This window comes from Ranitomeya variabilis, chromosome 3 (genome assembly GCF_051348905.1).
Source record: "Ranitomeya variabilis isolate aRanVar5 chromosome 3, aRanVar5.hap1, whole genome shotgun sequence".
NCBI classification, from domain to species: Eukaryota; Metazoa; Chordata; class Amphibia; order Anura; family Dendrobatidae; genus Ranitomeya; species Ranitomeya variabilis.
Genome location: NC_135234.1, coordinates 445,884,035 through 445,899,471, shown reverse-complemented (window position 1 = coordinate 445,899,471; position 15,437 = coordinate 445,884,035). Strand labels below are relative to the sequence as shown.

The window sequence follows — 15,437 nt, the reverse complement described above, 5'->3', positions numbered from 1 at the left end:
AATACCGGCTGGAAGAGAATTCTTAAGGCGGTAGGCCTCTTGTATGGTGTGATCTACCTGGCAAGGGTAGCTTTGGAAGCTGGCAGACCCTTGTGGCCGCCTTCCGGAAGGAGGAAAAGAGAATCAGACCTCCGGAAGGACGCAGTCCTAGACACGTATATACGCAATGCCCTGACGAGGTCAAGCGTATGCAGAGCCTTCTCCACTCTATGAACCGGAACCGGACAAAGGGATGGTAGTGAAATTTCCTCATTGAGGTGGAAGTTGGACACAACCTTCAGAAGGAAGGATGGTACCGTACGAAGAACTACCTTGTCCTGGTGAAAAGCCAGGAAGGGCCGTCTGCAGGAGAGTGCTGTCAGTTCAGACACCCTGCGTAGGGAGGTGATTGCCACCAGGAAAACCACCTTCTGGGAGAGAAGGCGGAGCGGGACCTCCTTAAGGGGTTCGAAGGGTGGTTCCTGCAATGCTGTCAGGACCAGGTTGAGGTCCCACGTTTCTAGTGGTCGTCTGTAGGGGGGAACCAATCGGGAAACCCCCTGAAGGAAAGTCCTTACTTGCGGCTTGGTAGCAATGCGCCTTTGAAAAAGCACTGAGAGGGCTGACACCTGGCTCTTAAGCGAGCCCAACGTCAGCCTGGCCTCCAGACCGGATTGGAGAAAACCAAGTACTTTGGGTAGGGAATAAGGGAGTGGGATCTGGCCACGAGATTCGCACCAGGTAAAGAAAGCTTTCCAGGTACGGTAATAAATCTTCGTAGAGGCTGGCTTCCGTGCCCTGATCATGGTTCCAATGACGTCCGGCAAGAGCCCTGCCTGGGTTAAAACCCAGGTCTCAAGGGCCACGCCGTCAAATTGAGAGCCCCTGAGTTCTGGTGGTAGAACGGGCCTTGTGATAGAAGATCGTGGCGGATGGGGAGACGCCAGGGGGCGTCTGCTGTAAGTTGTACGATGTCGGCGTACCATGTACGTCTGGGCCAGTCCGGTGCAATTAGGATGGTTGGAACTCCCTCTTGTTTGATCTTCCTCACCACTCTGGATATCAGGGGGAGAGGTGGAAAAATACACAGAAGCTGGAACGGAGTCCAGTCCTGAACCAGAGCGTCTGCTCCGAGCGACCGCGGATCGTGTGTTCTGGCCATGAAGTTGGAGACCTTGGCGTTGAAGTGGGATGCCATTAGGTCCACATCTGGGGTCCCCCAGCGGTGACAGATCTGGCGATAAATTTCGGGATGGAGAGACCACTCTCCCGAGTCTATTCCTTGTCGGCTGAGGAAGTCTGCTTCCCAGTTGTCCACACCCGGAATGTGGACCGCCGAAAGAACCGACCCTGTGTCCTCCGCCCAGCGGAGGATGTGTGACACTTCTCGCATCGCCTGGGTACTGCGGGTCCCCCCTTGGTGATTCACATATGCCACAGCCGTGGCATTGTCCGACTGTATTCTGATGTGAGAGGCTGCTAGTAAGTGATGGAAGGCCCTCAATGCCAGGAGGATGGCATGAATTTCCAGGATGTTGATGGGCATGGTCGCTTCCACTGGGGACCACTTGCCCTGTGCCCTGTGGTGTAGCTGCACCGCACCCCAACCCGTCAGGCTCGCGTCGGTGGTCAGAACCTTCCATTGACCTGTGAGAAAGGATTTCTTCTTTGCCAGCGAGGTTGGCTTGAGCCACCAGTGCAGGCACCTCCTGGTTGACGACGTTAGCTGGAACTCCCTGTTGAGAGAAAAGGGATTCCTGTCCCAGGACTTGAGAATGGCTAGTTGGAGTGGCCTGAGGTGAAACTGGGCAAATGGGACCGCTTCTATTGCTGCCCCCATCTTGCCGAGGACTCTCGGCAAACCGGAGAGATCGAGGGGGTTTGCGGAGGAGGGTGCGAACTCCTAGGCGGAGAGCCAGTGCCTTGTCCTTGGGAAGGAGCACTAGACCCCTGTAGGTGTTGAATAGCATTCCAATGGAAGGTCAGGGACTGACTCTGGGTTGGTGATGACTTTTGTAAGTTGATTAACCAGCCCATGCGACAGAGTATCGGTTGTGATTGAGACACTGAGCTCGCAGTCCTTGAAGGTGGGAGCTTTGATGAGTAGATCGTCCAGGTATGGAACGACTACTATGCCTCTGGAGTGTAGACGTCCATGGTGGCTGCCATGACTTTGGTGAACACTCTGGGAGCCGTGGCGAGTCCGAAAGGGAGAGCCACGAATTGGTAGTGGTCCTGGCCTATTGCGAACCTGAGAAACCTCTGATGGGCAGGTGCAATGGGTATATGCAGGTATGCGTCTTGTATGTCTATGGAGGCGAGATATTCTCCCTTCTCCATGGACGCAATGATGGACCGAAGGGACTCCATGTGGAAGTGACGGACCCGTACATATTTGTTGAGCTGTTTTAGGTCTAGAATGGGCCGTACGCTGCCTCCTTTCTTGGGAACTACGAACAGATTGGAGTAGAACCCTCGGAAGCGGTCGGTCGTGGGGACCGGTACTATGACTCCTGCTTGAAAAAGCGAGACCGCTTGGTGGTAGGCACGAGCCTTGGCTGGCGGTTTTGGGGGGACAGAGAGAAAGAATTGGTCTGGTGGGTTGGAGGTGAACTCTATCTTGTATCTGGAAGACACTAGTTCCCTGACCCACCTGTCTTCTGTAATAGGCAGCCAGACTTGATGAAAGAGCAAAAGTCGGCCGCCTACTGGTGTGGTGTCTTCCGGAGTCCGTGAGTCATGATGAGGAGAAAGTCTGAGATTTTCCTCCTCTGGGCTTAGGCTGGCCTGCTTTTGACTGCCAGGTCTTGTCCGACCTTTGCGTCGATCGTGAGTTGTCCCTGCGTGGGGAACAGTTACGATTTTGTGCTGGACGCGAGACGGACTAGCCCGAGTAATTCCGAAAGGATCGGAATCGAGTTTGGTTACGCTTCTTGTAAGTGCATTTAGGTGTGAGTTGGGGAAGAGAAGTACTCTTACCCCCGGAAGCGTTGGATATCATAGTGTCCAACTGTTCACCGAAAAGTCTCCCACTGAGGTAGGGGAGGTGCGTGAGGGACTTCTTTGAGGCTGCGTCCGCTTTCCATTCCCGCAGCCAGAGGATACGCCGAATTGTGATGGCGTTTGATGCTATCTCCGCTACTCCCCTTGTTGAATCCAGAGCTGCGTGAAGCATGTAGTCTGCTACAACTGCTATTTGAACTGCTTGGTCCGGACAGCTCAGGAGCGGATGCTTGGAGAGCTTGTACATTTTTTGCCCAGGCCAGAATGGCCTTGGCAGCCCAAACTGAGGCGAACGCGGGAGCCAGAAATGCCCCTGCTGCCTCGAAAAATGAACGAGCCATGCGTTCTACCTGCCGGTCTGCTGCGTCCCTGAGGGTTGAGCTATCTGGCAGTGAAAGGAGGGTCTGTGCTGCCAGCCTAGAGACCGGGAAGGGGGGTCCACTTTGGGTGGATCTGTCCATTCCTTGGTGTCCTTCTGTGGGAAGGGGTACCTCACCTCCAGATATTTGCGATTAGCAAATTTTTTCTCAGGCTGAGAGAGCTGATTTTTAAGGATCACCTTAAACTCTGGGTGGTTAGAGAGAACCTTAGGCGGCTTCAGAGGTCCTTCAAAGGAAATCTTGTGTTCTGGGGCCTCTGGTGGCGGATCAGAAATGTCCAGCACCCAATGGATGGAAGAGATTATGTCCTCAACTAGCGCTGTATTGCTAGGAGGGATTGGGATCAGTGACCCCTCCGTTTCCCTGTCTGAGTCAGTCGCAGATGCCTTCCGAATCCTGTCTATCACTGAGGCATCCCCTGCTGGGTGAGCTGGGGAGGAGGCCTTCTCTGGTCGGGGATTGCGGAGATCTGCATTGTCTATCCCTGGAATGGGACGGTCTAGATGACCTGGAGCTACGGTGTCTCTCCCTAGAGGGGGATGACCGTGTGCTATGGGATGACGCAGATGGACTTGATCTATGGGTCCGCTTGCGTCCTGACCTAGACGTGGATGTGCCAGGGTCATCTTGTTCCTGCGTCAAGCTCTCCCTTTGCCGGGTAACGGTCATAGCCGAGGCATGACCCTGCAGAGCCTGAAGCAATGTGGAGGTTAGGTCATCTATAGACTGCGTCATAGATTGCGATTTCTGAGTAGCCCATTCCGGCGTGGCATTATATATACAGTTCTGGCAATGCGGGTACGTGCTGCCACTGGGGAGAGCGGTCCCGCAGGCTGTGCAGAATGCATAATAGCAGTTCTGCCTGGTTCTCTTGGACCTTCAGCCCGGCATAGTGCACAGAGTGCAGAAGGGCTGCCGGCAGAGGACCTTACAGGGGTAGAGAAACCTATAGGGGAGCCTTATAGGTAATATGGATTCACAGCTGAGTAAAAAACCCAGCTGTGATCTTACCCCACCAGTGTGCCCCTAGGTCCAGCGCCGAAGATCCACAGTCCTGTGCCCCCCTGAGACTGGCTGCCTGGTCCTGGTCCTGCAGACCGGGATATGCAGGGTTAATCTGCAGCAGAAAATGGCTGCTGAGAAGGAGAGAAAGGGGGAGAAGAGCTGGAAAAAAAGGCGGCAAGGCTGTGTAAAAACGCGCCCTTTCTGTCTCGATCCACCCCCTTTATGACACTATAGAGTGTCATATTTGTCATCCGGGGGGCGGGCCGGGGGGCGGAGAGGAGGCGGTGGCTTCAGCTAGGCCAAAGCCGGGGCCTAAATTAGATGTCTGAGGCCCAGAAGGGCTCCAGGCTGGCGCGAAAGTCCGGGAGGGGGTCGGATCTGAACCGGACCCCCCGGATTTAAAGGCAGGATGGCAGTGGGGCTATAAGCGGAAGGGGGAGCCCGGTTGGGGTCTCCCTGAGGCAGTATAGAGCTGGTGCTGCCGCAGAGACAGGGGTGCAGGGAGCCCTGTGTCTGTCTGTGCCATGCCTGTCTGCACTCCCCCCGGCCCCAACAGGTGCCCGCACCTGGGCTGGGGTCCCTGGATGCAGGCGCAGTGTGCTGGCCCATTGCTGGGAGCTGTAGAATGCTGCCTGTACAGGCCCTACCTGAGGTGTCTCAATCTAATACCCCCAGAGGGGGATTAGGGAGGGTGCTGTTGTCACACCTTCAGGGGCCTTTATTCTCGCCTCGACCTCAACCCAGAAACCAAAAGGAATTGGGGAAGGAGGGGGGGTCTCGACTTCGAACCAGCACCCGAGGGATTGGGGAAGGAGCAGCATGGGGAATAGCCATCTCTACTTCAACTGTGCACCCCATAATAGGGGGTCGAGGAAGGAGCCATGCCGAGAGTCTCACAGGAGACCCTCTTTTCTTCATTTGTAAACCCGTCAGAAAAAACGGAGTAAAAATCTTTTAGGTGTGACCACTATGCGACACTAAGCAAAAACTGGGGAAGGCTGATGCCGTCCAGGGGTGTATACTGCAGAGGAGGAGCCACAGTTAATGTTTTTCAGATTATGCATAGTGTCGCCTCCTAGTGGACAGCAGCATAACACCCATGGTCCTGTGTCCCCCAATGAGGCGACAGAGTAAATACCTTTATTGCTAAACCTGAATAAGGTGATGGAACCGTATTATTCAGAAGTAAGTAACCCATATGCATTCTACAGAGGTAATTTAAATATTTATGCAGTAATGTTGGTTTGATATTATAGACATAGCTGCGATATTAATACTAAGTATGAGCATGAGATGGTGCTGGAGTGCTGAGATGCACAGCTATTGAGAAAGGTCATGTGACATAAATTTTACTGAGACTCATGATGATGTGACATCACATGACCGCAAGGTCCTTTATACTCCCATACATTATAGATGAGTGGGTAAACGCATAAGGACGTCAAGGTCCATAAACTTAGTAGTGACGTGACGGTCACATAACCGGAAGGTCCTAGTCAGTCTTGCAAGGTAATCGGCGCAAGCGTGAGGGGACAGACACATGGCCGAAAGGTCCTTTTATCTCCCGTTTCTCACAACCTGATCAGGAAGGAGATTCTTACTGGTACGTTGATGGCGCCAAACACACTGACTGGACGTTTACCGATGTATCCCATCAGTCAAGTATCCTGACTGGACGGGTAAGCATATGTTTATATCGGTAGAATTCATAGGTTTACCTTTCTGACTGACACATATTGCGTGTGGTTTTATTATGTGCACTTGGGAGAACGGACTGGCCACAGCGTCAATTCATGTGATATTGATGTCATTGGGGTCATACTGACAATTTATTTAAGCCACTGGGTCACAGTTTATGACCAGCAAATCGGCCACCGGGAGGACAAATCAAGCCTGCAGACAGAATAACGCCAGGGGGCATACTTCAGAAGATGAAAGATTGTTGTCTTTTGAACAGAGCATAATATTTAATAACTGTAAATTACAAAACCATTTATTTCCATGTTTTCTGCTTAGTTAAATGTATTGTTTATGGTGGCACAAACCCTGAAAATCACTTCAGGACCACATGGAAAATAAAACCAGTCTGTACTTGTCTCCTGCAGAATGGCCATTCCCAGTGGGTCATTTGATATTATAATGTCACATGACCGCTGCAGTCAATCAGCAGCCATTGATTGGCTGCAATTCATCAATATTCCAACAGACGCTCGCTCCGATGAAATAGTAAAGGCTGCAGCCAATCAGCTGTAGCTGGTTTGCTGCAGCAGTCATGTGACAACCATCTCAAATGACCCGCTGAGAATAGCACCAATGACATAGGAGGAATGGTAGAGATTGGTTTCATTTTCAATGTTGCCTTTAAGTGATTAAGCAGGAATTATCCAGGGGTGGACAACACCCTTAACAGGAAAATGTCATCACAACTAAGAACAAAACAGTCATAATATTTCAAAATTAAAACAACAGCACAGAAAAGTATCGGCTGCTATAACTCACCATATCATGTGCCAGCTGCTGCACAAACATCAACGTCTTAAGAATCAGAGTCATTCCACATACAACGTCAGCTGCTAAATCTTTACATTGGAGACATATCACATTCATATCAATTTTAGCTTCCAGTGGCCTGCGGTAACCAAAAGCGCCAATGCCCTGAACACCTAGACGCTCTGCTGTATCTTCTCGAGTGCACAGGAATTTTACCATCCAGTACTAGAAAGGAGGTGGAAATAAAACTTATTAGAAGAAATTCAATACACCATAAAACTCTAACTTATTAAGCTTTATTAATATACTAGCTGAAGAGCCCGGCGTTGCCTGGGCATAGTAAATATCTGTGGTTAGTTATAGCACCTCACTTCTCTTATTTTCCCATCACGCCTCTCATTTTCCCCCTCATCTCTCATTTTCTCCCTCACACCTCTCATTTTCCCCATCACTCCTCTTATTTTCCCCCTTACTCCTCTCATTCCCCCTAACACTTGTCATTTCGACCTCACATCTGTCATTTTCCGATCACTCCACTATTTTCCCTCACTCCTTTTCATTTTCACCTCACACCTCTCATTTTCACCTCAGTATATACATGTTTGTCATCTCCCTTATATATAGTATACACCTGTATGTCATCTCCTGTATATAGTATATACCTGTATGTCATCTCCCCTGTATATAGTATATACCTGCTGTGTGTCATCTCCCCTGTATATAGTATATACCTGCTGTGTGTCATCTCCCCTGTATATAGTATATATCTGTGTGTCATCTCCTCCTGTATATAGTATATACCTGTATGTCATCTCCTCTTCTCCTCCTATACATAGCATATACCTGTATGTCATCTCCTCCTGTATGTAGTATGTACCTGTATGTCATCTCCTCCTCTATATAGTATATACCTGTGTGTCATCTCTCCTGTATATAGTATATATCTGTGTGTCATCTCCTCCTGTATATAGTATATACCTGTGTGTCATCTCCCCTGTAAATAGTATATACCTTTGTCTCATCTCCTCCTGTATATAGTATATATCTGTATGTCATCTCCTCCTGTATTAGACATCGTTCACACGTTATTTGGTCAGTATTTTTACCTCAGTATTTGTAAGCTAAATTGGCAGCCTGATAAATCCCCAGCCAACAGTAAGCCCACCCCCTGGCAGTATATATTAGCTCACACATACACATAATAGACTGGTTATGTGACTATCAGCTGCCGGATTCCTATATGGTACATTTGTTGCTCTTGTAGTTTGTCTGCTTATTAATCAGATTTTTATTTTTGAAGGATAATACCAGACTTGTGTGTGTTTTAGGGCGAGTTTCGTGTGTCAAGTTGTGTGTGTTGAGTTGCGTGTGGCGACATGCATGTAGCGACTTTTGTGAGATGAGTTTTGTGTGGCGACATGCGTGTAGCAACTTTTTGTGTGTCGAGCTGCATGTGACAGGTTAGTGTAGCAAGTTGTGTGCAGCAAGTTTTGCGCGTGGCGAGTTTTATGTGTGGTGCCTTTTGAGTATGTGCAAGTTTTGTGTGAGGCAACTTTTGCATGTGTTGCAACTTTTGTGCATGTGGCAATTTTTCCACGTGTGCAAGTTTTGCGTGTGGCGAGTTTTCCATGAGGTGAGTTTTGCACGTGTGGCTAGTTTTGCATGTGGAGAGTTTTGCGCATGGCGAGTTTTGAGCGGCGACTTTTGTGTTTCGACTTTTATGTGGCGAGGTTGGTGTATGTGTGGTGAAATGTGTGCTGAGGGTGGTATATGTGTTCGAGCACGTGGTAGTGTGTGGCGCATTTTGTGTGTGTGTTCATATCCCCGTGGTGGTGTGGTGATAATCCCATGTCGGGGCCCCACCTTAGCAACTGTACAGTATATACTCTTTGGCGCCATCGCTGTCATTCTTTAAGTCCCCCTTGTTCACATCTGGCAGCTGTTAATTTGCCTCCAACACTTTTCCGTTCATTTTTTCCCCATTATGTAGATAGGGGCAAAATTGTTTGGTGAATTGGAAAGCGCGGGGTTAAAATTTCACCTCACAACATAGCTTTGACGCTCTCGGGGTCCAGACGTGTGACTGTGCAAAATTTTGGGCCTGTAGCTGCAACGCCTCCAACACTTTTCCTTTCACTTTTTCCCCCATTATGTAGATAGGGGCAAAATTTTGGTGAATTGGAAAGCGCGGGGTTAAAATTTCACCTCACAACATAGCCTATGACGCTCTCGGGGTCCAGACGTGTGACTGTGCAAAATTTTGTGGCTGTAGCTGCGACGGTGCAGATGCCAATCCCGGACATACACACATACATACATACATACATACATACATACATACATACATCTTTATATATTAGATTTATCAGAACTTTAAATAAAACTCATGAAAACAGTGGGTGTTAAGAAGGCATCCTGCTCAGAGCCGAGCGCTTTACAACCCAGCAGTCCACATCAGTTGAGGTGAAAATGATCTTTATACCACACTCAACTTATGTTAAAAGAATATAAATCTATATAGACATATGTAGCAATGTAAAGAGATTAAATAAATACATGATTATCGGCATTCCTCTTTAAAACCGTAAGACATATTTCCATTCACCTTTGCAATTTTACATTGCTGCATTCTGATGTCCACTTCATCCCATTCTTCTTCAAGTTCAAACCAGGCAATAGGATCACTGTCATCAAAGTCCGTGACCGGCTTACTATTCCTGTGAATAAAAAAAATGCTGCACAATTACACCAATACATAGTAGAGAGGCATAAAGTCACATGCGTAATCCATCAGCATGATTTATACTACGGAGATAGATTATATATATATCATGTAGATCTTTCCAGCAATACCTTACATGGTCCGTCCATTGCTCAGATACTGAAAAATCAGTTTCAATGGACATGCCAATGGCTATAGTACATAGGAAGCCTCTGTCACTCTAAGCTCTAATCCCCAAGCAGTGCTGCTTCCTACAGCTTAACTGATAGCCTCTATGCTGTTTCACTTACCGTATATACTTGAGTATAAGCCGAGATTTTCAGCCCAAATTTTTGGGCTGAAAGTGCCCCTCTCGGCTTATACTCGAGTCACGGTCTGTGGCAGGGTCGGCGGGTGAGGGGGAGAGAGCGCTGAGGCATACTTACCTAGTCCCGGCGATCCTGACGCTCCCCCTGCCCATCACACTGTCTCCGGTTGCCGCAGCTCTTCCCCTGTACAGCGGTCACGTAGGACCGCTCATTAGAGAAATGAATATTCATTTCTCTAATCAGCGGTGCCGGTGACCGCTGATAGAGGAAGAGGCTGCGGCACCCGGAGACCAGCTGTCCAGGGGAAGGAGCGGGACGCCGGGAGCAGGTAAGTATCGCATTATTTACCTGTCCACGATCCACACGCCGGGCGCCGCTCTGTCTTCCCGGCGTCTCTCCGCTCTGACTCTTCAGGTCAGAGGGCGCGATGACGCATATAGTGTGCGCGGCGCCCTCTGCCTGATCAGTCAGTGCGGAGAGACGCCGGGACCGGACGCTGGGGAGCTGCAAGCAAGAGAGGCGAGTATGTGTTTTGTTTTTTTTATTGCAGCAGCAGCGTTATATATGGCACAGATTTATGTGGAGCATCTATGGGGCCAAACTGAACGGTGCAGAGCATATATGGCACAGCTTTATATGGAGCATCTATAGGGCCATAATGAACGGTGCACAGCATTGTATATGGGGCACAGCTTTATAAGGAGCATCTATGGGGCCATAATGAACAGTGCAGAGCATTATATATGGCACAGCTTTATAAGGAGCATCTATGGGGCAAAACTGAACGGTGCAGAGCATATAGGGCACAGCTTTATAATGAGCATCTATGGGGCCAAACTGAACGGTGCAGAGCATATATGGCACAGCTTTATATGGAGCATCTATAGGGCCATAATGAACGGTGCAGAGCATTGTATATGGGGCACAGCTTTATATGGAGCATCTATGGGGCCAAACTGAACGGTGCAGAGCATATATGGCACAGCTTTATATGGAGCATCTATAGGGCCATAATGAACGGTGCACAGCATTGTATATGGGGCACAGCTTTATAAGGAGCATCTATGGGGCCATAATGAACAGTGCAGAGCATTATATATGGCACAGCTTTATAAGGAGCATCTATGGGGCAAAACTGAACGGTGCAGAGCATATAGGGCACAGCTTTATAATGAGCATCTATGGGGCCAAACTGAACGGTGCAGAGCATATATGGCACGGCTTTATATGGAGCATCTATAGGGCCATAATGAACGGTGCAGAGCATTGTATATGGGGCACAGCTTTATATGGAGCATCTATGGGGCCATAATGAACGGTGCAGAGCATTCTATATGGCACAGCTATATATGGATAATATATGGGGCAATAATCAATGGTATGGAGCATTATATATGGCACAGCTTTATATGGAGCATCTATGGGGAAATAATGAATGGTATGGAGCATCTATTTTTATTTTTGAAATTCACCGGTAGCTGCTGCATTTTCCACCCTAGGCTTATACTCGAGTCAATAAGTTTTCCCAGTTTTTTGTGGCAAAATTAGGGGGGTCGGCTTATACTCGGGTTGGCTTATACTTGAGTATATACGGTAATACAAAAAAAAAAAAAAGCTGTCAGACAATAGCAGAAGGTGGTAATGGGCGAGGAATAGAGCTGGAGTGACAGAGGCTTCAGAGCAACAAAGCTATTCTGCCTCAATTGAATATCAATTCAAACTCATTTCTCAGTAATAGTGGAAGAGACTGGCCAGGTAAAGGTATTACTGGACTTGTCTTTGAAAGAGCTATATGTGCATATAAATAGTTTGGGAGGTTAAAGCCTGCTGGCAGAGTCCCTATAAGGAGTAACTATTTTGAACTAAACTATTATGGAATTAATAACCACTATGCAATTAGTGGCTGCCGATTATCTGAAGTGCTTACTTGATGTCCCCCCTTCGCGCCTGACATTGATCCTAACAGAATGGTTCAGGACGCAGAGCAGAGTATGGCGAATCGGCGTCAGGAAAGGAGGTATTTTTTTATTTGACCTTTTCCCATTAATAAATGACTGTCCACTAGTGGATAACCACTTCAACATCATTTGTGATGGGAAGTCACCAAGAAATGCTATCCCTTCATGATCTGTGGGGTCTGACGTCTGGGACCTCCAATGATCCTAAGAATGTTCAGTGCTGCACCATTAAAGTATATAGACTCAAATACAGTTTCATGGTCCTCTCGATTCCCTGGAGTGCTAGCGGGAAAAGGGAAGGCATGGATCTTTTTATTCATAAGATGATACTGATCATAAAAAGATATATAGAGCATATACAGCATTAGCTATGTGCCGCCACTGAACTAAATGTAAATTCTGATTTAACTCTATAAAAACAGCATAACAAGTGAAAGGAAAAAAAAAAAGAAAATTATTCAGTAATATGTAAATGTAATAAACTAAAATACATTAGATAAATATGTTCTATGTTTTGCAAAGACTTGTTTGCTGGAGCAAGAGGGTTTGTGGAAGAATCAAGTGTAGTCAGGGAACACACTCAACAAAGTATTTCAGGTATCAAAATTTAACAGGAACCTGTCTGATGCTATGTCATTCCCCAGCCGCTATATAGCTGAATGCATCGATTTTTCTGGACTTTATTAATGTGTTTTGTGTACATACTAATGCGGCAGTGTTTGATGAGTTACGTTTAATCCTGCAGCATCACTTAAATAGATACTTCAGGACTAGTCTGCTATGGTGTCACTTTCCGCAGACTAATCCTAACTTGGAACTTCTAATCACGGCTCCTTGGGTTTGACAGCCTGCTTAAAGGCCCCGTCTCACATAGCGATTTACCAACGATCACGACCAGCGATACGACCTGGCCGTGATCGTTGGTAAGTCGCTGTGTGGTCGCTGGGGAGCTGTCACACAGACAGCTCTCTCCAGCGACCAACGATCAGGGGAACGACTTCGGCATCGTTGAAACTGTCTTCAACGATGCCGAAGTCCCCCTGCAGCACCCGGGTAACCAGGGTAAACATCGGGTTACTAAGTGCAGGGCCGCGCTTAGTAACCCGATGTTTACCCTGGTTACCAAAAAAACAAACAGTACATACTCGCCTTTCGGTGTCCAGGTCCCTTGCCGTCTGCTTCCTGCTCTCACTGAGCCGCCGTACAGCGAGAGCGCAGCGGTGACGTCACTGCTGTGCTCTCACTTCTCACTGTACGGCCGGCAGTCAGTGAGAGCAGGAAGCAGACGGCAAGGGACCTGGACACCGAAAGGCGAGTATGTACTGTTTGTTTTTTTTTACATTTACGCTGGTAACCAGGGTAAACATCGGGTTACTAAGCGCGGCCCTGCGCTTAGTAACCCGATGTTTACCCTGGTTACCAGTGAAGACATCGCTGGATCGGTGTCACACACACCGATTCAGCGATGTCAGCGGGGCCTCAACGACCAAAAAAAGGTCCAGGCCATTCCGACACGACCAGCGATCTCGCAGCAGGGGCCTGATCGCTGGTACGTGTCACACATAGCGAGATCGCTATGGAGGTCGCTGTTGCGTCACAAAACTTGTGACTCAGCAGCGATCTCGCTAGCGATCTCGCTATGTGAGACGGGGCCTTAAGGGTCCTACCAAAACACTGGACGACAATCACACCTAGAGATGTGTGCGCAGAAGATCCCAAGCAGCGTTATTGTGGAGGAATAGTCACACTGACAGACCCGTCCTGATTTGCATAGGCAATGCTGCAGGATTAAATTTAACTTTATTAAGAAATAAAAATAGCGAAATCCACACGCATACCAAAATACTAATGGTTGGAGACAGTGAAGGGAATCGGATAGGAAGAAGTGGTGTCATACTTTTAAACTAGAGATGTTATCTAAAAGCCTTAATATATTTCCAAATTATTCCGCACAAAATGAAAAGGGCAATTACCTCTGTTTCACAAAAGTTTTGAAGTCTGAAAATTTCCAAGTATCAAATTTTTCAAATCTTTTGAAATGTTCTTCTGCGTGGAATTTTTCTGGAGCGTTGTAAGCAAATATGAAGCCACATTTGGCACCAATGGCACCTCTCCGAACCTGGCGGTAGACATAGAAGGTGACACCAAGATAAAATAAGCTTAAGGTGACAATATTCTTCCCTTATTATGTATCCTGCAGCTAAGGGTGCACAGATAGGCGCCAGGTATGAACACAGGCACAGCTCCTCGGTAGGTCAGTGATGATACCTTCACTTACAGTAATGATAGGAATACTCTAAACTACAAACATCTAAGCGACCAATGAGAAAAATACTATATCAGGTATAATGATTGAGTAAAGGAGAGCCAAGATTTCTGCACCAATTGGTTCTTGAAAAACAAGAGGATTTGTTTCAATTTAAAAGCGGGTATCACACACCATGGTGAATAACCTGCATCCAATACTTCTGTTACTAATAGGAGGGTATAAGTGGGCACCTCCAGGCTTGGATACTCATAAGAATATGACATATGCTAGGACATTCAGATGTCATATTCAACTAGGTATTTTCTCGAGTTGTAAACTAGCCTTAACATAGAAGCACACTATTTGGATAGGTTTCATTAAGCCTTCCAAAGAAAAACAACCTTTCTTGCCAAGCTAAATAAACCATGGGCACACAGAAAACAGTGTTAAAGTGAACCTGTCCACAGAAAAAAAGGGTATCAACCTGCAGATATGGGACTAATCTGCAAGTTAATAGCATTACTAAATTACTAACCTGCCCGGCGCATGCACGGAGCTGAAAGTAGTGGGGATATAAAACGAACCTTATTTCCCCTGGCAGCGTAAGGGTGCCGGAGTGAGGTTACAGTTGCCATTCTGTATCATCAGAATGGTGACTGAACCCGAGCCGATGCCACCCCTGTGACTGAATCATTGAATGTTATAGTTGGAAAGGACCTCCAGGGTCATTGTGTCCAACCCCCTGGTCAATGCAGGATTCACTAAACCATCTTAGGCTACTTTCACATTTGCGTTTGGAGCCGCTGCGGAGGGCTGTGGACTTCCTCCGTGAAGCCCCGCCCTCCGCCGCTAGCTCCGCCTACTTCTGCATGCGGCCGGCTTGCGACCTGGGTACCTATATTTAACATTAGGTACGCAGGTCGTGCCGCAGTATGCGGATGCTGCCGCATGCGTCGTTTTGACGATGCGGAAAAAAAAAAAAATTGCTACGAGCTGCGTCCTACGCTGGTCTCCGCATCGTCAAAACGACGCATGCAGCAGCAACCGCATACTGCGGCACGACCTGCGTACCTAATGTTAAATATAGATACCCAGGTCGCAAGCCGGCCGCATGCAGAAGTAGGCGGAGCTAGCGGCGGAGGGCGGGGCTTCACGGAGGAAGTCCACAGCCCTCCGCAGCGGCTCCAAACGCAAATGTGAAAGTAGCCTTAGACAGATGTCTGTCAAGTCTCTGGAACCGGAATACTGCCGGGGAAAATAAGTTCATTTTCTACCCACAGCATTCTGCTAAGTGCAGGCGCCAGACAGGTTTATAACGCTATAAACCTGCAGATTATCCCCATA

The 15,437-nt window shown here is 47.9% G+C and overlaps 1 protein-coding gene across 1 annotated transcript in view; it reads right to left on the bottom strand.

Moving 5' to 3' along the window:
• ZZEF1 (zinc finger ZZ-type and EF-hand domain containing 1) overlaps positions 1-15,437 on the bottom strand; it is a 289,900-nt gene that overhangs the window by 199,370 nt on the left and 75,093 nt on the right. Inside the window, exons 11-13 of the mRNA XM_077296491.1 lie at positions 13,819-13,964; positions 9,463-9,574; positions 6,867-7,082 (exon numbers count right to left, since the gene is read on the bottom strand). Coding sequence (XP_077152606.1) covers positions 6,867-7,082; positions 9,463-9,574; positions 13,819-13,964 — 474 coding nt within the window. The remainder of the gene's footprint in view (positions 1-6,866; positions 7,083-9,462; positions 9,575-13,818; positions 13,965-15,437) is intronic.